Source organism: Chiloscyllium punctatum, chromosome 5 (assembly GCF_047496795.1).
Source record: "Chiloscyllium punctatum isolate Juve2018m chromosome 5, sChiPun1.3, whole genome shotgun sequence".
Taxonomy (NCBI): Eukaryota; Metazoa; Chordata; class Chondrichthyes; order Orectolobiformes; family Hemiscylliidae; genus Chiloscyllium; species Chiloscyllium punctatum.
In genome coordinates, this window is record NC_092743.1 from 105,581,063 (window position 1) to 105,602,121 (window position 21,059).

At 39.2% G+C, this 21,059-nt stretch overlaps 1 protein-coding gene across 5 annotated transcripts in view; it reads left to right on the plus strand.

Annotated features, from left to right (window-relative positions):
• The first annotated feature begins 222 nt into the window (after positions 1–222).
• The window catches only part of topaz1 (testis and ovary specific TOPAZ 1), an 84,641-nt gene continuing 63,804 nt past the window's right edge, over positions 223–21,059 (plus strand). The window contains exons 1-2 of one of the 5 annotated variants that reach the window (XM_072570969.1): positions 12,094–12,124; positions 13,682–14,832. In XM_072570969.1, coding sequence (XP_072427070.1) covers positions 14,349–14,832 — 484 coding nt within the window. In that variant the 5' untranslated portion in view covers positions 12,094–12,124; positions 13,682–14,348. Of the gene's footprint in view, positions 311–12,071; positions 12,125–13,681; positions 14,833–21,059 lie in introns of those variants that run through there. The other 4 variants (XM_072570971.1, XM_072570970.1, XM_072570973.1 and 1 more) reach the window with 4 other exon arrangements.

The window sequence follows — 21,059 nt, forward strand, 5'->3', positions numbered from 1 at the left end:
TGTTGGTTTTTTTTAAATGGGGGAGGCGAATGATTCTAATCAGGTTGCTCATGAACTGACTTCAGATCAAAACCACTTAACAGAGAGGGTGATGTACAGCTGGTTAACATGCATTGATTGTACTCTCAGTGTGCTGATTCCCCCCCTGCCATCACTGTACGTGGTGCAGGCCAGCAGATTATAAAATGCTCCATGTGTCACTCTGATCACAGTACAGGGTGTAGCAAACTCACCCGATTCAGCAGACAAAGCTACATGCACTATCCTGATATCAGAAGATGCTGGCAAGAAAATGCAGAAGAACACGCAGGTGAGCTTCTATAAAATAAAACTTATAAGACCGCAAATAAATTCTGTTCAGTAATTATTTTTAAGATTATGGATTAAAATGCAATTTTCACTGTTGAATTATTTCTAAAATAATTTTTCTTTTACTTTTTTCACACACTTCTGCCCTCAGCTAATCACCACGTCGTGAATCCATTCTTATTCATATACTGCTGATATTATTCACAATCTCTAAAGCAAATTTAAGTTCTAATCATTCTGAATTATAGGGTTCTGTATTCAAAAAATAGCCACATTATGTTTTAATTAATGCATTAAATGTCACCTCCTTTTAAATAGTACGTAGTAGTCAAATGATAAAATCGTTGGCCTCAAAAATGGATGTGTAATTGTAATTATACATGTAGGTCATAAATGAACGAATTCAGAAATGTTCCCTATGGATCATTAATTCAGCGTCAGACTCTGCAGACATTTGCCTGTCCCTCTTCTGCATTATTGCAGAAAATGCTAGAATTACATAGCGGGCCAGTCAGCATCTGTAAAGAGAAAAGATGGGTTAATGACTTTGGGTGTGTTCCCCTTCGTTAGAAGTCCTTTTCCCCATCCTCCCTTCCCATAATTCAACAAGACTGGTTTCCTCCCATCGTCTGACAAGTGCAGACAACAGGTAACAAAAATAATTACGCATTGCAAGTGAAACGACTGCACCACTGGAGACATTTATCAAGCTTGGCTGGTGTGATTCTTGTCTGTAATTGTACATCTTCTGAGTTTCAAATGAAGATGGGTGTAGCAGGAGGAAGTCAAATCACAGGCAGCTGCAGATACCTGTAGGTTTTCTATTCTGTTTTTCTTTCTTCTTTAACAAATACAATCAACAGCAGCTGGTAGTCTACTTCAGAAACAAGCTACTCCTCGTTTGTAATGACTTAAAGGCGAGTCACTGACAAAGTCGATGTTACAGACTTGCCATCTCTAACATGCTAATAGATAGCAGCATTCCTGAATGGTACTGCAATGATCTTCATTGCTTCCATTCGCTGGCATAGAGGAATTCATGCTGGTGTTTTGGCCATTGCTTATTCCTCAGCATCAAAAACGCATATCTTAACTGCTCATGGGAGCTTACTGTGCATAAATAGGTTGCCGCATTCCCTCCATTACAACAGGGACCGCACACTGGTAATTGCTGCATTGGATATAAAGCATTTTGTGATCCACCGAGGTCAAGAAAGAGGCTATAGAAATGCATATTCTTTTCTTTCCTCTTTTTGTATTGAATATATGTCGTATCCTTCAATGCTTCCTAATTTCCACATCTGGAACAAGGTAATGCACATATGTAATGTCCAAGAAGAATACTGAGCCAAAAGTACACTTTAATTCCAAACTGTCTGGACTTCGGCACTTCATTCTGATTTAGAATTGCTATCTCACTATCAATTAATTTCTTCATTCAGCCAAGAGAGCAAGAAACAATGAGTGATCAATGACTGCTATAAAAAGGGATTCAAAATAAAAGAAAATGCAGGTGAATTTCTCAGTTGGCATTGTACCAGTACAATTAAGTAGCATAAAAATCACAGTAAATGTGGCTATTACTAATTAGGGTAAAGTTAATATTAACAGCAATAAGTAAAATACTAATATTAATGGTAGTTAAAATTGAACCACCACTGATAATGAATATGATGCTAGTGTTAATGATGGTGAAAATTGGACTTGCATTTTTCTTGAATAATGTTGGATTTGTTTACTGATAAATGTGGGACTGGCTTCACTGGTAATGATTTTAAGTCCAGCATTATTACTAATATATTAGAATTCTTAATCATTCTCAAGCTTTTATTAATCCATAAATGGAAGGCACATATCAATTGTAATAAACATGAGGTCAGCATTAGTTATCGTAAATTTTGGGATAGTACTATAGTGAGAATCCATCTATTCTTACTATATTGTAAACATTCATTCCATTAATGGATTGGCTTTAATAATATCGAATATATCTGTCCAACAAAGAGACTAATATAAAGCTAGTATTAGTGGTTAAAAAATGTAAGAATAAAATTATTGACAGTGAATATGAATGGATATAGGGAAAACATTAATAATAGTTAACATAGAACTAATGTCAATGCTAATAACTGTAGGGCTATCATTAATGATACTGAATTTGGATTTAGACTTATTCATACTGAATATAAGACTAATATTATTGGTAATAATACAAAAATAGTATTATTTGTAGTGAAGATTGGTCCAGCAGTAATGTTAACAAATATGAAGCTAGCGCAATGGCCTTTTCATATAGGATTAGCATTATTGGTGCTAAGTATAGGACAATCATAAAAGCATATAAATACAATGATATGACCAGCATTAACATTAATTGATATAGGGTCACTATGAATAATAAAAGGCTACTATTAACAGTAATGTATGTGAAAATTGGTGATAAATCCATTGCTAGCAATTGGCTTTGCATAACTAACTTTTGTTTTATCCATTCATGGCATATGGGCATCACTGGCTGGGCCAGCATTTGTTGTCTAACCCTTAGTGCTCTTGAGAAGATGGTTGTGAGCTGCCTTCATGAAGAGTTGCAATATACCTGCATTAGTAAATATTAGTGCAAATGCTTATAGTTATATAGCAAATGTTATTTGCAATATACTTGGGGTCAGTAATAATGAAAGTGAATATGGCTTATGTCTTTGGTAATGAAAATACAAATATTATTATCAGTAATAGTTGTTGGGTTAGTATGAATGGTAATAGATACAAGATGATAATATTGATAACTAAATAGTATAGCTTCATTAGTAATGAATTAGAACAAGCATTAATAGTGTTGAATATAAAGGGTTCTGTTCATCTCCTTGATCTCTATGGTACTAATATCACACACACTTACCTCCAGAATAAAATCAGCCTTAGCCTGAAGCTACTGAAACTCTCATGCATGCTACCTATAGGGTTTAATTATCCTTATGCTCTACTGGCCAACTTCATGTTGTCTATTCACTTTGTTTAACTCTTGCTAATCCAAAACTCTGATGCCTGAATCCTATCATACCAGGTCACATGTGGTCATCACCTACATTAACTTTCTAATGTCTTAGAATGGAATTTCTGAAATGTTTTTAAAATTCCCTCAGTGGCCTCAACTCTTTTAACGTGCCCAGATGTATAATTCACTATCACATCATTTCACATCTCCACGACTCTTATGGCTCCAGCCTCACATATCATCTCTCTATTTACTAGTATTGCTGATATATTCAGCTGCCAAGGTTCCAAACTGTGGAATGTGTTCTCCAAACTATCTGCTTCTGTAATTTTAAAGCTTATAACTCACTGCTGACTAGTTCTTGATAACTTCTACTAATCTTCATCAGGTCAGCGTCCAGAACATTTTACACCTTGGTGAAGTGCTTGTGATGATTCTCTCTGTTAAAAATACATAAAAATGCAAGATACTACTTTGCATGTCAATGGGTAGCACATATGCGTTTGTGTCAGATGACTGTGGGTTCAAGCCTCTCCAGGGACTTGGGCAGAAAAGTCTTGAATTATGCTCCAGTGCAATCTTTTGAATGAGACATTAAAGCAAGGCCTCAGTCTGGTCTCTCAGCTGGATGCAAATGATGCCATGGCACTATTTCAAAGAAGGACGTGCGAGTTATCCCCAGTTTCCTGAGCCAATATCTACATCTCAACCAACATAAATATCTACAGATTATCTCATTCTCTATCAAACCCCTTGTGAAGTCATAGGCATTGTGTTCCTTCCCTCAGTATGTGCTAGCATGACATAAAGTCGTCAAGGCAGTAGTAGAAATTGTTGAAACAGCCTATCATCCTTTCATCTGAACAATGAGCAGTTAGATGAACATATGAAAGCTGCCTAAGTGCCTGACAATCAAACACATAATACCAAATGTCGAATGCTGACTGGTCATTGATGAACTCTTCCTGTTCCTGTAGGGACGTCTACCAAGAGGAACACCAAGTATCATACTAATCATTCCACATAACATGAGAAAACCCAATGAACAACAAAATACAAAATTACCGGTCTGAACATCCCTAACCTCCAGAGGAAGTTCAACATAGATGTTGGCCAACATAACCAAGACCTGAAAATGTGTTGCTGGAAAAGCGCAGCAGGTCAGGCAGCATCCAAGGAGCAGGAGAATCGACGTTTCGAGCATGAGCCCTTCTCCTAATGCCCGAAATGTCGATTCTCCTTCTCCTTTGCTGCCTGACCTGCTGCGCTTTTCCAGCAACACGTTTTTAGCTCTGATCTCCAGCATCTGAAGTCCTCACTTTCTCCTACAACATAATCAAGAGTTTAGCACTTGCTATGTGCGACTATAGGCAGCAATCACTGACAAATGTTTGTTAATTCACTTGTGCCAATCTAGAATGATCCCAAAAATAAGATGTTCAATGCAGAGAAAACTACACTGCTACAGGATGGGATTTCCTTGCTGTGTATTAGTGAAATTGACTCACCATCCAGTACATTACAAAGCTTTATTAATTGGCTCATTGATACACCTAGAAGCCTGAGGCTCCAGTAAATCCTTGGATGCCTGTAAAGTCAAATAGGTGTTGTCCTTATCACGCGCTGCCCAGCTTCTTCAGCATCCAAACATTTCCATTTGCCTGAATACTTCAGGTTCATAGTACGATTCAGAAAGGCGCACAACTGGCAAAACACTTTCTATAGGGTGGATTTGGTTTTTACCTCCAAGTAGGAAGTAAAGGTACATCAAAACTCCACTGCAACAGCCTCTGGACTGTTACTTCAAAGTCAGACTGCAGGAAGCCAACAATCTGTTTCCACAGTGAAGAATCATTTCAATATATAGATTAGATTACTTACAGTGTGGAAACAGGCCCTTCGGCCCAACAAGTCTACACCGACCCGCAGAAGCGCAACCCACCCTTAACCCTACATTTACCCTTACCTAACACTACAGACAATTTAGCATGGCCAATTCACCTGACCTGCACATCTTTGGACTGTGGGAGGAAACCGGAGCACCCGGAGGAAACCCACGCAGACACGGGGAGAACGTACAAACTCCACACAGTCAGTCGCCTGAGGCGGGAATTGAACCCGTGTCTCTGAAGAATCGAATCAGATTCCAAACGCTAACTTTGTTTCTCTCTCCACAGGTGCTGCCAGACACGCTCAGTTTCACCAGCACTTGTTAAAAAAAAAGTTTCCATAGAATGCCCTTGTAGCCCCCTGGAAAAACAGCCTTTCTGGCTTCAGGCAGGAGTGATACCCTATTTGTTGTAGTAAAATTTGTAGGGCTGCAAAAGCAAGGGATAAAGCAAGTGCTGCCTGGGAGAAGAAGGTTGGTGTGTGGGTGTGTCAATGGCTCTGAGACTAATTGAATAATTCTTCCAAAGTGCCATCTGGAATACAGTGAGCTGAATATCCTCAACTGTTATGAGAGATTCTTCGATTGTTATAAACAACCCAGGACAGCATCTATGGGGAAGTTAAACAAATGGTATTTTCCCATTTCCTGTCTATGCTTTTATTTGAATTAGAGATTGGTAGAAAAAAGACTGTCTGCAGTTTATTCAATTAAGCAGGTAGATTCCTTCCAATTGACATGGTATTAGATAAACAGAGGTGGCACAGTACAGACAGAGGCAGATCACGTGAAGAAAAATGCCAACTAAAGTTAGCAAGTCTCATGATCGTAAAACTGTCCAACCCAGTCCCACCTTTCAATGGATTTCAAATGTATCAGTCTCTGGGCTGGCACAAGTAACCACTGTCTTGACTGTGATTTCAGCTATAGCCCAACCTTCTCAGAACCTTTGTACCCCTCCCCCGAAGCACATTACCACCTCCCTCTCTTGAAACCCTGATTAACCACCAGCAACATTTCATCACTTCTGCTCTTCCCATTCACTAAAGTGACACAGCAATTTCTTCACAGCAATGTCTTTACTTTTATTCTCATTATCATCAATTTCAAATCTTCCATGTCCTTACCACCTCTGTATTTTTATAAAACTCCTCCAGCTTTACAATCCTCAAATTTCTGCACACCTCCATTTCTGGCATGTTGTGAATTGCCACTGTGTATTTTCATTGCTCCACCATTAATGACAGCCTTCAGCTACAAAAAACCTAAAGTCCAAAAATTCCTTCCCAAAGTTCCTCTACCTCTCTTCTCCTTTAAGCATCTCTTAGGATCTACCATTTTGTCCAAACATTTTGTCATCTGTCCTAATGGCTTTTTATGTGTCAAATTTTATTTGATAATGCACCTGTGCAGTGTCTTGAGGATGTTTTATAACATTAAATATGCTATATAAATGCAAGTTGTTATTGTTGAAACACTACTTAAAAGGGTCACTGGAAACCATCATCCCATAACTTCTGCAGCGAATCAGCAGTGAAGGCACTTCATGTGAATTTCACTGCGTTATTTTTAGTTCTGTATTCTATTAATTTAGCTGCACACTATGGGATCTGCTCCAGAAATGTTCACAGCATCAGTGGAATCAAGCAGCACAGTGTCCCTTTGGCATTCTTTCACTAGAAGCTGTGGCAACTTTGCAGCTATTTCCATGATAATTTTTAAAGATATAAGTAGAATGGAACATTCACAAGGGAGAATTTTGCTTAACCATGTGCGTCACTGCTGAAATTCACAGTAGCAATGAAGAAAATGGGAGGTATTAATTTGGTCATACTGTCTCACTCAGCCGGGTACAGTACAATGTCGCAGCCTTCTAACAATTATTCTAGAACAGTCTGCCAGTTGATATGCATTTACTCAAGCAAGTGAGGACTTGCAGACTGTTGCATACTAATTGCACTAGCCACCTTTAAGCTCAATGGAAGGAGATTAATAAATACAGGGTGATTCAGACCAGTGACTTTTTTTTTAAAAAAGTCTTGATAAATAATAATAAAGCATTCATAATGAACTAAAGATACTGTCAATAATTTGATGGCTTGTTGAATCATTTTTTCTGAATGACATCAAGAATATCATATTATATTCCTCAGTTAAGCCTTTATTTTGATATTTGTTTGCCTGCTCTCTCCCAAAGGCAGTGATCAGAGAGCTGTGAATATCAGACAAAGCCTCGATGTTATCAGTTCTGAGTCAGACAGATGTTCGGGCCTGCAGCAAAAATAGAAACAGACCTCAAATGGTGTTTGTCCATTGGGTAAAACAGACAATCAGTCTATGTTCAGATCAGTTGATTCAGCAACTTTGAGTCATAATGTTAATTATCATCAGAAGAGGAGAGTCACAACTGATGGTCACTACAGGGAAAGTTCATGACATGTGCTTAGTCCTGTCTGTAGTGTGACTGCATTTATGACAAGATGTAGCATTTATTCATTGGTTCTCTGAAACAAGGTGCAAAATACTTCCACTTGACCATTAAAGAAAACATTAACTTCATTATTTTCTGTACTGTTTAACATTTTTGTGAGCATACAATGAAACCCAATACATCAAAACCTTTACTGAAGCCATATGCCTTTCCTCGGATGAACCACTCTATCCCAGCTACCACTACCTCTGTCATCCAGTAGCCTGCCAATCAAAACCTCTAACATAGACATCATTCTACTCCATTCAGTATCCACTCACCAGTTGCATCTAACCATCTAGCCCCACCTGTTCTAAGCAACTTACCCACTTTACCACCACTCTAGCTTCCCCTACATTGTCCCACCCACCAACTTCAGACCATGCACACCATCCCACACGGCACCAATTCTATATAGCTGATCAGTCTGTTGTGTGTACATTCTCTCAACTTGGGTCTATAGATGGAAGATATTACTGAGGTCAGCTGAGCGAAGGTATAATTATTTTTGCTTCCTTTCCTCATTACCTCTCCTGGGCTACACCTTGCATCTATCCACCATTTATCTTACTGTACCGAACAGTTTCCTACTCACATGCTACTCTCCTCAACCTGCTACTGCAATTTTCTTGGCTTTTCACCCTCAAGATTAAAGAGGACTCCAGATACTGAAATATAAACAGAAAATGCTGCAAATACTCAATAGTTCATGCAGCACCTGTAGGCAAAGAAACAGTTAATATTTCAAGTCAATGAAGTTTTCAGCTGAACTGAGATAGGTTAAGAATATGGCAGGCTTTTAGCAAGTTCGGAGGAAGGGAACTGGAGGAATGGAAAGAATAAAGAGAGCATTTCTAGGAAGTTGGAGAGGTTAAATGATCAACAGAATAATGCTGCACAGCAAAACATTGTGGAAATGAGTCAAATAAAGGGACAGAAGATTCTTCTAGAGGAGAAGTAAATGTGAAAGGCAGAACCATCTGCATCCCTCTTTCCAGCATTAACATCCCTTTTGGTGTTGCACTCATCATTTGTTTAGTTTCTCTCACCTTCCCTATCACAAATCTTTTCCATTTTGTTCTTCCTGTTCTGCTTCCCTTGCCTCTACTTAACCTGTCATATCTCTAACCTTTCCCAGTTCTAAACTGTTCATCAGAAATGGAAGCATTAACCCTGTTTTTCTCTTTGCAGATGCTGCATGACCTGCTGAGTAGTTTCAACATTCTCTGTTTCTAATTCAAATTTCCAGAACATGCAGAATGTTTATTTTAAATTTGTCCGAAATGACCATTGAAGGGTCTTTAATAGTCAAGCACACATTCTAGAAGGATTGTGGAGGGTGAGGTGCACAAGAGTGCATGGGACAAGCATGTTCCAGAGATACCACACCCACATGAATGGTAAGCAAAGGCATGTTCCAGAGATACCACACCCACATGAATGGTCCTGTGGTATTCTGAAGCTCCAATGTTTTAGACACCTTCAGCTGCCCAAATGTTTGACCCTCAAACCCTCTCTATCTCAGTCATGGGGAATGGCAAGTTTGTCTTACAAAGGCTGACCATGCTGGGCCTCTGCTTAGTGGAGTTTAGAAGAATGAGAGGTGATCTTATTGAAAAATATGAGATTCTGCAAACTGGACAGGATAGATAGTGAGAGAATGTTTCTCCTTTTGGGGTATGTAGAGTTAAGAGGCACAAGATTCATCTAAGAGGAATCACTAAGATGAATTTCCTCTTTCAAGAGCACCATGAATTATTGGATTTTTCCAACTCTCCAATTATTGGAGAGCAGTGGCAATATTAGGTTAGATAATTTTTTGATCAAGAAAGTCAAGGGTTAAGGGAAAACTGAAAGGAAAGTGCAGTTAAGGCCACAATCAGATTAGTCATGATCTTATAAGTGGACCACTCCTGAGGGGAAGAATGGCCTACTCATGTTTCTATTTCCCACAGTTCTTTCTCTTGCTCTTTAATGTCGACCACATTTCACAAAGCAATTGTTCACCTGTCTAGCTAGATGTTTGCTAACACTTCATGAAAGTCCTTGGGATGTTGGATTGCATTAAAGATACTTTATAAATACCAAGTCACTGACCATAACCGAGAGAGGACACATAAACCTGGAACAGAAAGTACCTTGCTGGTCCCAATATCACCAGCTCAGAACTGAAGGAAAATCCTCTACTGGCTGGCTGTTTGCCAGGCACTGCTGGTAGAGCAGTGCCTGGGGAAAAAAGAAAAATATTCATTTTGTACTTCTTTCCAAGAGCAGAAATATGTTACCATAGATTTTGGCAAAACATCAACTGAGATTACAAAGTGGGATTGTTGATTAAAGACGTACATAGGGTGATTTTATTGGCCATTTACAGAAATAACTATATGTAGTGGACAGGTACAAAAAAAGGCAAATGTTTTGATGGCATTTATGTTAAAGGGAGAGGAGTATAAAATGTTGGTGAAGAAAACAAATGGTGCATTGGCCTTCAGAGTGACAGGATTTGACTACAGGAGCAGGGATGTCTTGCTGCAACTGTCTAGGGCCTTGGTGAGACCACAAAATCAGAGTTATGCAACACCGAAAAAGACTGTTCAGCCAACTCATTCAGGCTGACCAGCTTTCCCAAACTAAACCTTTCTATCCATGTACCTGTCCAAATGTCTTTTAAATGTAATTGTACCAACCTGAAATACTTCCTCTAGCAGCTCGTTCCACACGCACCACCCTCTGTGTGAAGAAGATCCCCCTCAGATATTTTTAAAATCTTCTCCCTCTCACCTCAAGTCTTTACTCTTTAGTTTTAGAGTCCCCCAGTCTGAGGAAGTCTGGAGCAGTTTTGGCTGTCTTATCTGAGGAAGGATGTTCGGGCAATGGAAGGAGTGCAATGAATGTTTATCAGACTGATAGTGGAGATGGCAAGACTGTCTGAAGAAGTACTGGATTGGTGGGGACTATATTCACTAGAGTTTAGAAGAATGAGGTTCGATCTCATAGAAACCTATAAAACTCTAACAGGACTAGACAGGGTATATGCAGGAAGGATATTCCTGATGCCTTAGGAATCCAGAACTAGCAGCTACAGTTTAAGGAGATGGGAAAGGCCATTTAGGATAAGATGAAGAAAGATTTCTTCATTCAGAGAGTAATGTACCTATGAAATTGTCTTGCCACAGAAAGAAATTGAGGCCAAAACTTTAAATGTCTTCAAGAAGGAGTTAGATATAGTTCTTAGGGCGGTAGGGATCAAAGGGTATAGGGAGAACCCAGGAACAAGGTACTAAGTGATCAGCCATGATAATATTGAACGGCAGAGAAGGCTCAAAGGGCCAAATAGCTGACTCCTGCTCCGTTTTTTTATGCTATGTAAAATTCTGCTTCCACAATAATTTAGAGTACCAGATTTTTGGTTATGGCTACTTCAAGGAAGCTGTGGAGCATAGAAACTAACTGGAATGATACCAAGTCTAAACAAAATCAATTGAAAAGATAGGTAATGTAAATTAGGTTTGTGTTTAATTGGCAACAGAAAATAATGAGGCAATCTAATTTGTGTTTCAGATGAATAAAATAATTTATTTGGTAAATATAGGAAACCTAATTTCTCTGGATGGATGTTGGAGAAGTAAAGAGACATAATCTGAAAATTACAGCCAGACTGTGTTAGGGTGATATCAAAAAGCATTTTTGAAACCAGTCTTCTTATATACATTTACTATGCCTTATACCTCACATGAAATAGATGACACGAGGGCAATTGTGCTGATATGAATAAATTTATCTATTCTGTGAATGACAATGTACTCAGGAAGCACTTTTGCATAAAAGCTAAGATACCAGAGTTATGGGCTTCAATGGCAGATTGCATGAGAAGGATGATTTAGTGACAGAGTTAGGGACTAGAGGAAAGGATTTAACAGGAGGATTAGGGAATGAGAAGGACTTGTTTCAATGGAAGCGAGAGGGATGAGAGTTAGAGTTAGTTAGCTAGCTCTCATGAGTTAGCTCATGAGAGAGATGAGCATCAATTGAGAGTTAGTCTAATTTTAGGGGTAGATCTCAGTAAAGTTGATGTACTAGACAGATGGCATAGGTAGAATTGTTAAGGTAAAACAGTTTCAGAGACCACAAGGAAGAGAAGATGTTAAAGTCCTATGACAGAATGCAAAATTTCAGCATATTATATTAACAGGTTTTTGTGATTACTCTCAATGTTATTACCTTCTTTTATGTTTCCTCTTCCTCTTCTATTTGTGAAGGTGACCTCAAAAAACTGCTTTCTTGGCATTGTCCAGAGTGGAGTGCAGTCACTGGTCTTATGGTAAGGTGCTGCAGCTGGTGTTGTGAATCAGGCCGTCCATATTAAAGTACCCGGCTACTTCACAACACCAGGGTTGCATCCAACTACTGGCAACATCTGGCTTGGAATAATAAATATTTGCATCAGCTCATCTGGAAGCAAGTAAGGATATTCAGTTATCACTCTTCATTAACTGTAGCACAAGTAAATTAGTATGCATTTTTAAATACTGCCTTTCATGCCTCCAACCTCAAGGAGTAACTTGGAATTATTATCATTAGTTTAAGAATTCAATTTAGAAAGCAATGACCTTGACAATATCTTGAAAGCTAAAAATGTTCCTTACACCAAACTGCTCTTGCTAGTTTTTCTTGTTAGGTTAACACTTCTGTAAAAACTTTGGGAACTAAACAGTCATGTTAAAAATTCTAATTAATTTGTTAAAACAAAAATAACCATTGATGGTTTGTTATGCAATCTCAGTGGAGTACAGTGCAGATTTTAATTCCCAGCATGAGGATTGCTGGGGACTTCTGCCTTAAAAATGTATTTTACAGAGATTTTTAAAGATTGCGCAATGTTAGGACACCCATTCATGTTAACTGGGATCAGAATTGAGGGTCATGGGATGGCTCAGTGCTGTTTTGCTTGAGTCGTGAGCTAATGGATTCAGGTTTTACACTTTGAGCACAGAATCTAAACTGATAGTCCCAGAACTGAGAGAACTGCACTTCAAAAGTGCTGTCTTGATTTATCTGGTCAATATCACATTGCTGTTTATGAGAGCTTACTGTGGACAAATTGGCTGCCATGTTCCTTAAATTACAATAGTGACTACATGTCGTAAGATTTTCTTTTTATCAATGCAGTGTTTTGGAATATCCTGAGGTTTTGAAAGGAAAAAACTCCTTTCTTTAATTAAGAGTGAGTTCTGTCCCAGATGCAAAAGCAAATAGGAAAATGCAAGAAAGGAATTTTAATGAGAAGGAATGGAACAGGGAAGCATGGATTTAGAAAGTGAACATTCAGGATGAACACATTAGCATGTAATAAATATTCTCAGAGGAATATGTGAACAAAGACCAACCCAGACCCCTGTGGTTTCATGTACAGAGAATACTAATCTCTGAGACAATGATTATATGAATGTTTTGATTGACAAAGTGTGACCAACATACACAGATTACCTCTCAGAAGGATGCTTGTCATCTTCATATTGGCTTTCTACAAGATCTACTTAGTGAGTCTCACTCCCTCGCTATCAAATTTTTCTCTTCAGATAATTCTCTAATTCCCTTTTGAAAGCAATGATCGAAACTGGCTTCATTGCACTCACACACAGCAAATTTCCAGATTTGAATAATCCACTGAGTAAAAAAGCTGTTTCTCCTTTTCACAATCACCTTAAATTGTGGTATTTTGGTTCTCAACCTTCCTGTCAATGGTAAGGTTCTCTTTATCTACTTTATGTCAAATCGTCCTGATTTACAAATTTGCATGATTTACTTTTAACAGACTTCTGCAATGGCCTAGCCACTCAGTTCAAGGGCAATAAGAATGGATGTGTTAACAACTATACCCACATTCCATGAAAGAACAAAATAATCCCTTCTCCAGGAAGGCCAGCTTGAGCTTCTTCAATGTATGCAGATAACTAAAGTTCAGCCTTGCTGGAAATTTTTCTGAATCTTATCTGCATCTTGACTTAATTTCTTTCAGGATGCCCAGAATTACACACAACACTCCAGTTAAGGCAAAAGTGCATTTCAACAAGTCCAAGCCTTTAAACTTATATGAAGGAAAGCCATATATTCAAAGAACAGGAATACACATCTACTGGACAGGTGTGAATAAAGTTGTCAATAATGACTGCCTGCAGTTTAGTATATGTTAAGCTTACTCTATACAATGCACAACCGAATTGATAAATGATTATCCAATAAACCAAACACATCTTTCAACTCGAAATTAGTCTCAGGTTTATCATGGTCAATTGCTCCTGTAGAATAAAATCGTATTTGGTGATTTATCGCATGCACATAAATCGTCCATTCTGGGATATTTAGCGAACAAATCTGCAGGACATTGCTGCTAGCAACGTGGGAAGAAGAATCATGAATCTGGTTCTGGAGAAGGGTTTCTTGACTGAAATGCTAACTGTTTTCTCTCCACAGATGCTGCTGGACCTGCTGAGCTCTTCCAGCAATTTCTGTTTTTGTTTTTTTCAAGATCTCCAGTATCCAGTTATTTTATTTTGTCCATGAATCCGGTAGCAGTCTGTTGGTTCCTCATTGACTCTGCACACTTGCATGCTACTGCACTACTCATCCCATCTCCATCCTTATAGTTCCGCTCTATCCACAATATCCATTGATAAATCTCCACAATGCAGAGGTATGATAACACCTTCTCCCGACTACAGCACACTCAGCCCCACCCACTCACAATAACGGTCGTTATGACCCCGCCCACATATGACCGCGCCCGTTTCTGCCCCGCCCACTCACGGACTTCGGGCTCCACCCACTCCAGTACCCACACCCCTCACGGTCACGCCCCTATCTTTGGCATCGCCTGCTACTTTGTGCCTGGGCTGCTTCCACGCATGACCGCCCCCCCGCACCCCCCCATCCGGTCCCGCCCTTCTTTGGTCCTGGACCCAGCCCACGGGGCGACGCCCTCTCGCCCCGCCCCTGCACGTGGTGTGTGTTTTCCTCTCAAACACCGCCTCAAGCGCATGGCGGCCATGCCGAGCGGGAGTCGTTCCCTCTCAGGCCGCCTGAAGGGGAAACGTCGCCCCCGTATTGGGGTCACGGGTCGGTCTTCCGGCTCCAAAGCTGGAGTTTGTCTCCTGCAACTCCGTTCGTCAAGTAAGCGGCCCAGGTGTGGGTGGGAGGCAGGTTAACTGTGGAAGGAGGAGGGATGTAGAAGTGGGGAATCGGGGGGGGGGGGTGGATTTCGGTGAAACGTGGGGAGCACCGGGGGGGGGGGGGTCGGGGTCGGGGTCATGAGAGGTGAGTCTGGATTGAGGGGAGTTGTTGAAGTCTGGGATCATTCCTTAAGGTGCCAGGGAACCTGGGAGACCGTCAAGACTCTCAAGGGGTTGGTTAAATTTAACAACGTTAACTTGCTCAGGGTTGTTACATGAGAATGAAAGATGGAAAAGAAATGGATTTGTGCAATGGAGTATGCACAGTGTTGGAAGAAATTATGAAAATTGATGTGTTTGTATTTTAAGAGGAATTGATTTTTGCAGTCGACTAAATATTTTCTGGTTTTCTAAAGTCCTGTGATTCTAGTAGAATTGCCCTGCCTGATTTTCTTTGTGACAAGCAATGTTTCTTTTCCATAATTTTTTTTCTACCCCTTATGAAGGATAAATGTTTTCTTCCGTTTGCCTTTGCTGTGAGGCTGCTTAATAGCCTTCATCAAATCATGTGAGCATTGCTGTCTGTGGTTAATAATGCCATGAGTTGGTCTTGAACATCATCCTTTCTGACTCAAACATGAGCTCAACAGTTTACACAGGAACAATTTGATCATTTGTTATGATACAGGAATGACAAAGCTTGTAGTTGAGATCTATAACTATCTATGGTTTGAAAACTTGAGTGAATGGCAAGCTATTGTTACAACACTTTTTAATATACTTCAAATCGCACTTATAAACTTGACTTGTTTGCATTTCTATTTTCCTGATGTGGACTGCACACATTCACCAGAGGGACAATACCTCCTTGTCTAACTATAGGTTGGTAAGATGGAAATTGATAAGAGCAAATGCTAGAGATTTACAAAGGCAGACTATTACTAAATCTCAATGTCAGTGATATCATGTAATATCACGACGTTAATAAATGTCCTATTTCTTTTAGGATTATTCCATCCATTAGGGCAATAACTTGTAGGATAATCTGTAATAAAACATGAATAATTGCCTTTGCAAACTACAAGTCTACCCTTCTGGGGCTCAACAGTATGTTCAGCTGATTGTAATCTAGCTAGTAACATGATCTCATCCTTGTCATATCCTTTCTCCAGATATGAATGGAAGAAGTGGGAGTAACTGCCTCAACATTAAGTGCAGATAGTGCCACCGGGTACCCTGAATTAGGTCAATGGATAATACTCAGTTGGCTAAGATTCCTTTTGTAATAATCTTCACCCAGTCTTTACCTGCTTCATCACACACTCTGTCATGAGGTTGGTTGGACAGGGGTGTATTTTCAATAAATGGAAGAGTACTTTACTCCTGTGCCAAGTCTGAAATTGAAGTAATGTAGGCTAGCCTATAACAGGACCTGGACAAGATTGATGTTTATAAGAGGCAACTGTCATTCACTGTGTAAGTGCTAGGCTTTTATGAGAGAGAGCATGTCCTTAAATCATGCCAAAATTGGCAAGTTTCCTATCCCGTGTTGGGAGGAGGATAGAGCAGATCTAATGTGGATGAGAAAATTAATTAGACCTACTCTATCAACACAGGCTATAAGAACACTGAGTAAGCTGCTCCAAGTAGAACTGAGTCAGAAAACAATGGCATATTTACTGCTGTACCAGGTGGGTGCAGCTGCAACAACTCAGAAGTTCAATAATACTCAACCAGGAGAAAGAAGAATGCACTTGCACACTGCCACTGAAATATCTGTCCATTGATTTCCCCCACTGCCACACTTTTGTATGGGATACACTGCAGTTAAATGGTCTTGTTCCGCGACCTCTCCATGATCTCCACCCATCATGAAGGATATGTCACAAACCATTTTGGCTTGAACGTGTACTATTTTCTGACTTGCTGTACTGAAGTCTTGGAATCCCAATTTGAAGGTCAGCTTCACCAGGATGAAAATTTGTATGTGGATTATTAATTAGGTTTTGCTGAGTTGGAAACATATACCATCTATAAGAATATTGTATGCAAGAACAGAGTTGGTGTTGGTGTAGTGTCTATATCACTGGACTAATAATCCAGAATCACAAACTAGTATTCTGGAGTCACTGATTTAAATTCAATCACGGCACATAATGACATTTGAATTCAGTGAAAGTCTAGTATAAAAGGTTAGCTGAACGGTGACCAGGAAACAACAACTGATAGTTGCAGAAACCTCTCTAGTTCTCTAAAGTCCTTTAGAAAGTTAGCGACCTCTGTACTTTGTCAGGTTTACATGTGACTCCAATGTGGTTGACTTTTAACTGCCCTCTAGGCAATCAAGGATTGGGAATAAATTTTGGCCTAAGTGCCAAAACCCACATATCATGAACAATTAAAGAGAACAAACAAAGGCTGGGAATACTGCTGGGAGTTACCACCTGATTCTCATTCCTGTGTGCAGCTCCAACAACATTCAAGAAGCTTGACACAACTTGCAATTAGGAATGGACAATAAATGCTGGCCTCACCAATGACGCCCACATCCTTAAAGTAAATAAAATAAAACTCTCTAAAAGATGTCAGGATGTTGCCAGTAATCTCCCGGCCACATCATGACTGAGTAGAAAACCTGCTCCCTCAAATTCTGCGCTCAACCAGCTGGAGTTGCAGAAGCTAATTACTGTGCAGCCATACAAAGTATGCATTGAGACAAGGACATCAGATCGTTTTTGTTTATCCATTTACTAGTAATGTAATCTTGTAATTATTGTCTCAAACAGATTATGCAAAATTCATTGCTCTTATGTGAAAGTAGACTCGTAGGCATTCACAGCACAAGAATGCTGTGTCAATTCTCAGCTGGTCAATAAAGATGTGACGAATCCCATTTTCCAGCTCTGGAAGCAACGAATTCCAGACACCCACCACTTCCTGGGAGAAAGAATTTCTTAATTATCCTGTTACCCTGTTATCTCTTATCCTGGCTGTTGACTCCCCTACAAATGGGGGGAAAACGCCTTTCTATCCACACCTCTTATAACTTTATATCTCACTATCTGGTCCCCTCTCAACCTTTGCTGTTCCTAGGAAACCAAACCTATTCTATTTAATCTTTCCTCATAGCTCAAACCCTCCAACGTAGGCAGCATCCTGTTAAATCTTCTCTGTACCCTCTCTAGTGCAATCACATCATTCTTGTAATATGGTGACCAGAACTGTGCAGGAATTCTCAAGTTGAAACCTCACCAGCATTTCATAGAGTTGCAACATGATCTCCTTGTCACCTATACCTTGGTTAATAAAGGTGAGTATGCTATACATCATCTTAACGAACATCTGTTTTCCCTGATACAATGTAATATTTAACCATGTCAGCAATACCTAACATTTGTGCCAGTGCTCTTTTCACCTGATCAGTCCATTGATAACCTCCACTGTTTGGTAAGAGGTGATGCATGAACTATCTCTGGCCCAGAAGTTTTTGTCAGTAAGATAGACCTGGGTTTCACTATTCATCATTTTATTGGGAAGTAAAGGTAACAGTAACTGAAATTTAAAGTTGATTTTGCCCTCTTAATGAGAACAATGGAGCATTTCAAGGTGTACAGATTTAAGATAATTAATTAAAAAATGTGAAAGTGACATGAGGAATTTTTTTTTTGCAATGTGTGCTTAATGCCTGAGATTATATTAGAGAATGATTCAATTGAAACTTCAAAAGGGAATAACACTGTTATCTGGAAAAAGAATATGCAGGGTTACAAGGGGAAGGTGGGTGAAAGACTTGAGTTACCATGCGCATTTGGAGAGTCAATGCAGATATGTTTTGCCAAGTGCTCTCTGTGCTGTAACAAATATGGACTTTCAGTGAAGAATTATTCTAATAAAAATAGTTGTTCAAGAAAGATGAATCATTCATGGTTAAATAAGGAAATTAAGGGGATATTAAATTTATAGGATCACTGTACAAATGTGTAATTAGTGATAGTTCAGAAGGTTGAAGAGATTTTGAAAAACTAGCAAAAATTACTTAAAAAAAAGAGGCAATAACAAGTGTTTGAGAGAAAATCAACTAGTAAAATAAAGACAGATTGTAAGAGGTTCTCTGGATATTTGAATAGGAAAGGAGCGAGAGAGAGTGTCTAGAGAAGTGACAATGAAAAATGAAGAAATGGTGAAGGTTAGAATGGTAATGTGTCTTTAATCGCATTGTGGAGGTGCCAGTGTTGAACTGGGTTGGACAAAGTTAAAAATCACACAACACTAGGTAACTAGTTACCTGATGAAAAAGCAGCGCTCTGAAAGCTAGTACTTCCAAATAAACTGGCTGGACTAGAACCTGGTGTTTTGATTTTTAACTTTATTCACATTGGGAGACTTGAAAAGGAGAAAGGCAGAAAATAGGTGTCTGTAGGCTAGTTTACGTAACATCGGTCATGGGGATGGTGCTAAAATTTGTTATTAGGGACGATCTAGCAGGATACCTGGAAAATCCAGATGTGATCAGCTAAGGCTTTGTGAAAGGGTAAGTGTAAAACTGGTACACAAATATAAAGTGTGTTAGTTACTGGATAAATTAATCAGCTGTCATAAGCACTTAAACTGTTCACCAGGATCTGACGAGAGAGTTGATGATTTCCCTGCATCCACAACTGGTCACATTTGCACCAACCAATCAGCAATCAGTTGCAGGACAAATTCCACTCTGCACACAAACAATGATGCCATGGTATCTCACCTTCTACTCCACCGCTTGCAAATTAACAGTGTAAACATTGTTAGCAATGGATTTTAGTAACATTTTAAAAAGTGCAGCAATTCTTCCACAATTCTTTGTTTTTAAAATTTTTTTTTCATTTAGTCCACAATCAAGAATAAAGAAAAGTAAAAAAATTGAGTCTTTACATTAGCTTGCACAAAGGATTGGTTAGACAGCAGAAATGTAGGGATAAATTGATTTTTTTTTTTGTTGGATTGGCAAGCTTTAACTAGTGGAATGCCATGGCAATCAGTGCTGAGTTCTTAACTACTTACAATCAATAGTTGAGAGGACTGACTGTATGGTCATTAAATTTGCCACTGACACCACAATAAGGGAATGAATTGTCAAGAGGAGGTAGAAAGCTTGCAAAGCACTATAGGTTGGTTGATAGGCAAATGTTTTGCAGATGGAGCATAACATGCGTAAATGTGAACTAGTCCATTTGGCAGTAAGAATTAGAAAAGTTGTATTTAAATGGAGAGAGACCGCACTAGTCAGTGGTAAAGAGGAATCTGGATTTTCTGGTACATGAGTCTCGTAAGGTTAGAATGCAGACGTAGCAAGTGATTAGGAAGGCAAATTAACTGTTGTAGCTGATTACATGGGAAATGGATTTAAAAATAACGTTTTTCTGCAGTTGTATGGAATGTTGGTGAGACCATATCTGGTATGTTGTGTACAGATGTTGTCTCCATTTTATGAAAAAAAAACTGCTTAAGCAGATCAGAGAGGGTTCACTTGACTAATGGAGAAAAAGCAGAGTTAATGTTTCGGGTCCAGTTCAGGTCAGGACTGAGAAATGTTAACTCTGCTTTCTCCACAGATGCTGCCGAACTGGCTGTGGTTTTCCAGCAGTTTGTTTTTGTTTCTGATTTACAGCAGTTCTTTTAGTTTTTTTTTGTTCACTTGATTCATTCCTGGAATGAAAGATTTATATTATGAAGAAAGATTGAAGAAGTTGGTCCAGTATCCTTTAGAAAAGTAAGAGTTGACTTTGTTGAAGTTCTTAGGGGGTTGGACGCAATGGTTGCCCAGTGTCTATGTTCCCTTCATTTTTTTCCTGCTGCTATGCAGACCTCTGAGATTCATGTGCAGCAGTGACTTCCAGAATTGGAAGCCTGTGTTTGCATGCTGCTTTGTATGTGCAGATTCTCCAAATTGCAGCTGTGTAGCTGAGAAGGAACACAGTTCCAAAAGTGTGGCACTGGAAAAACAAAGCAGGTCAGGCAGCATCTGAAGAGCAGGAGAGTCGACAGTTTGACATAATTCACCCAGGTGCATGTTTTCTTTTGTGGATGAGACTGAATCTAGGGACAGATTTTAAGGAGAAGAGGTCTTCCTTGAAGACAGTTGAGACTTTTTTTTTTCCTCTGGTCACTAGTGTGTGTAATTTGCTTCCCCAAAAATACTGGAGGCTGAGTTGTTAAATTGAGTTGAGAATTATTAGCCATTATCTCATT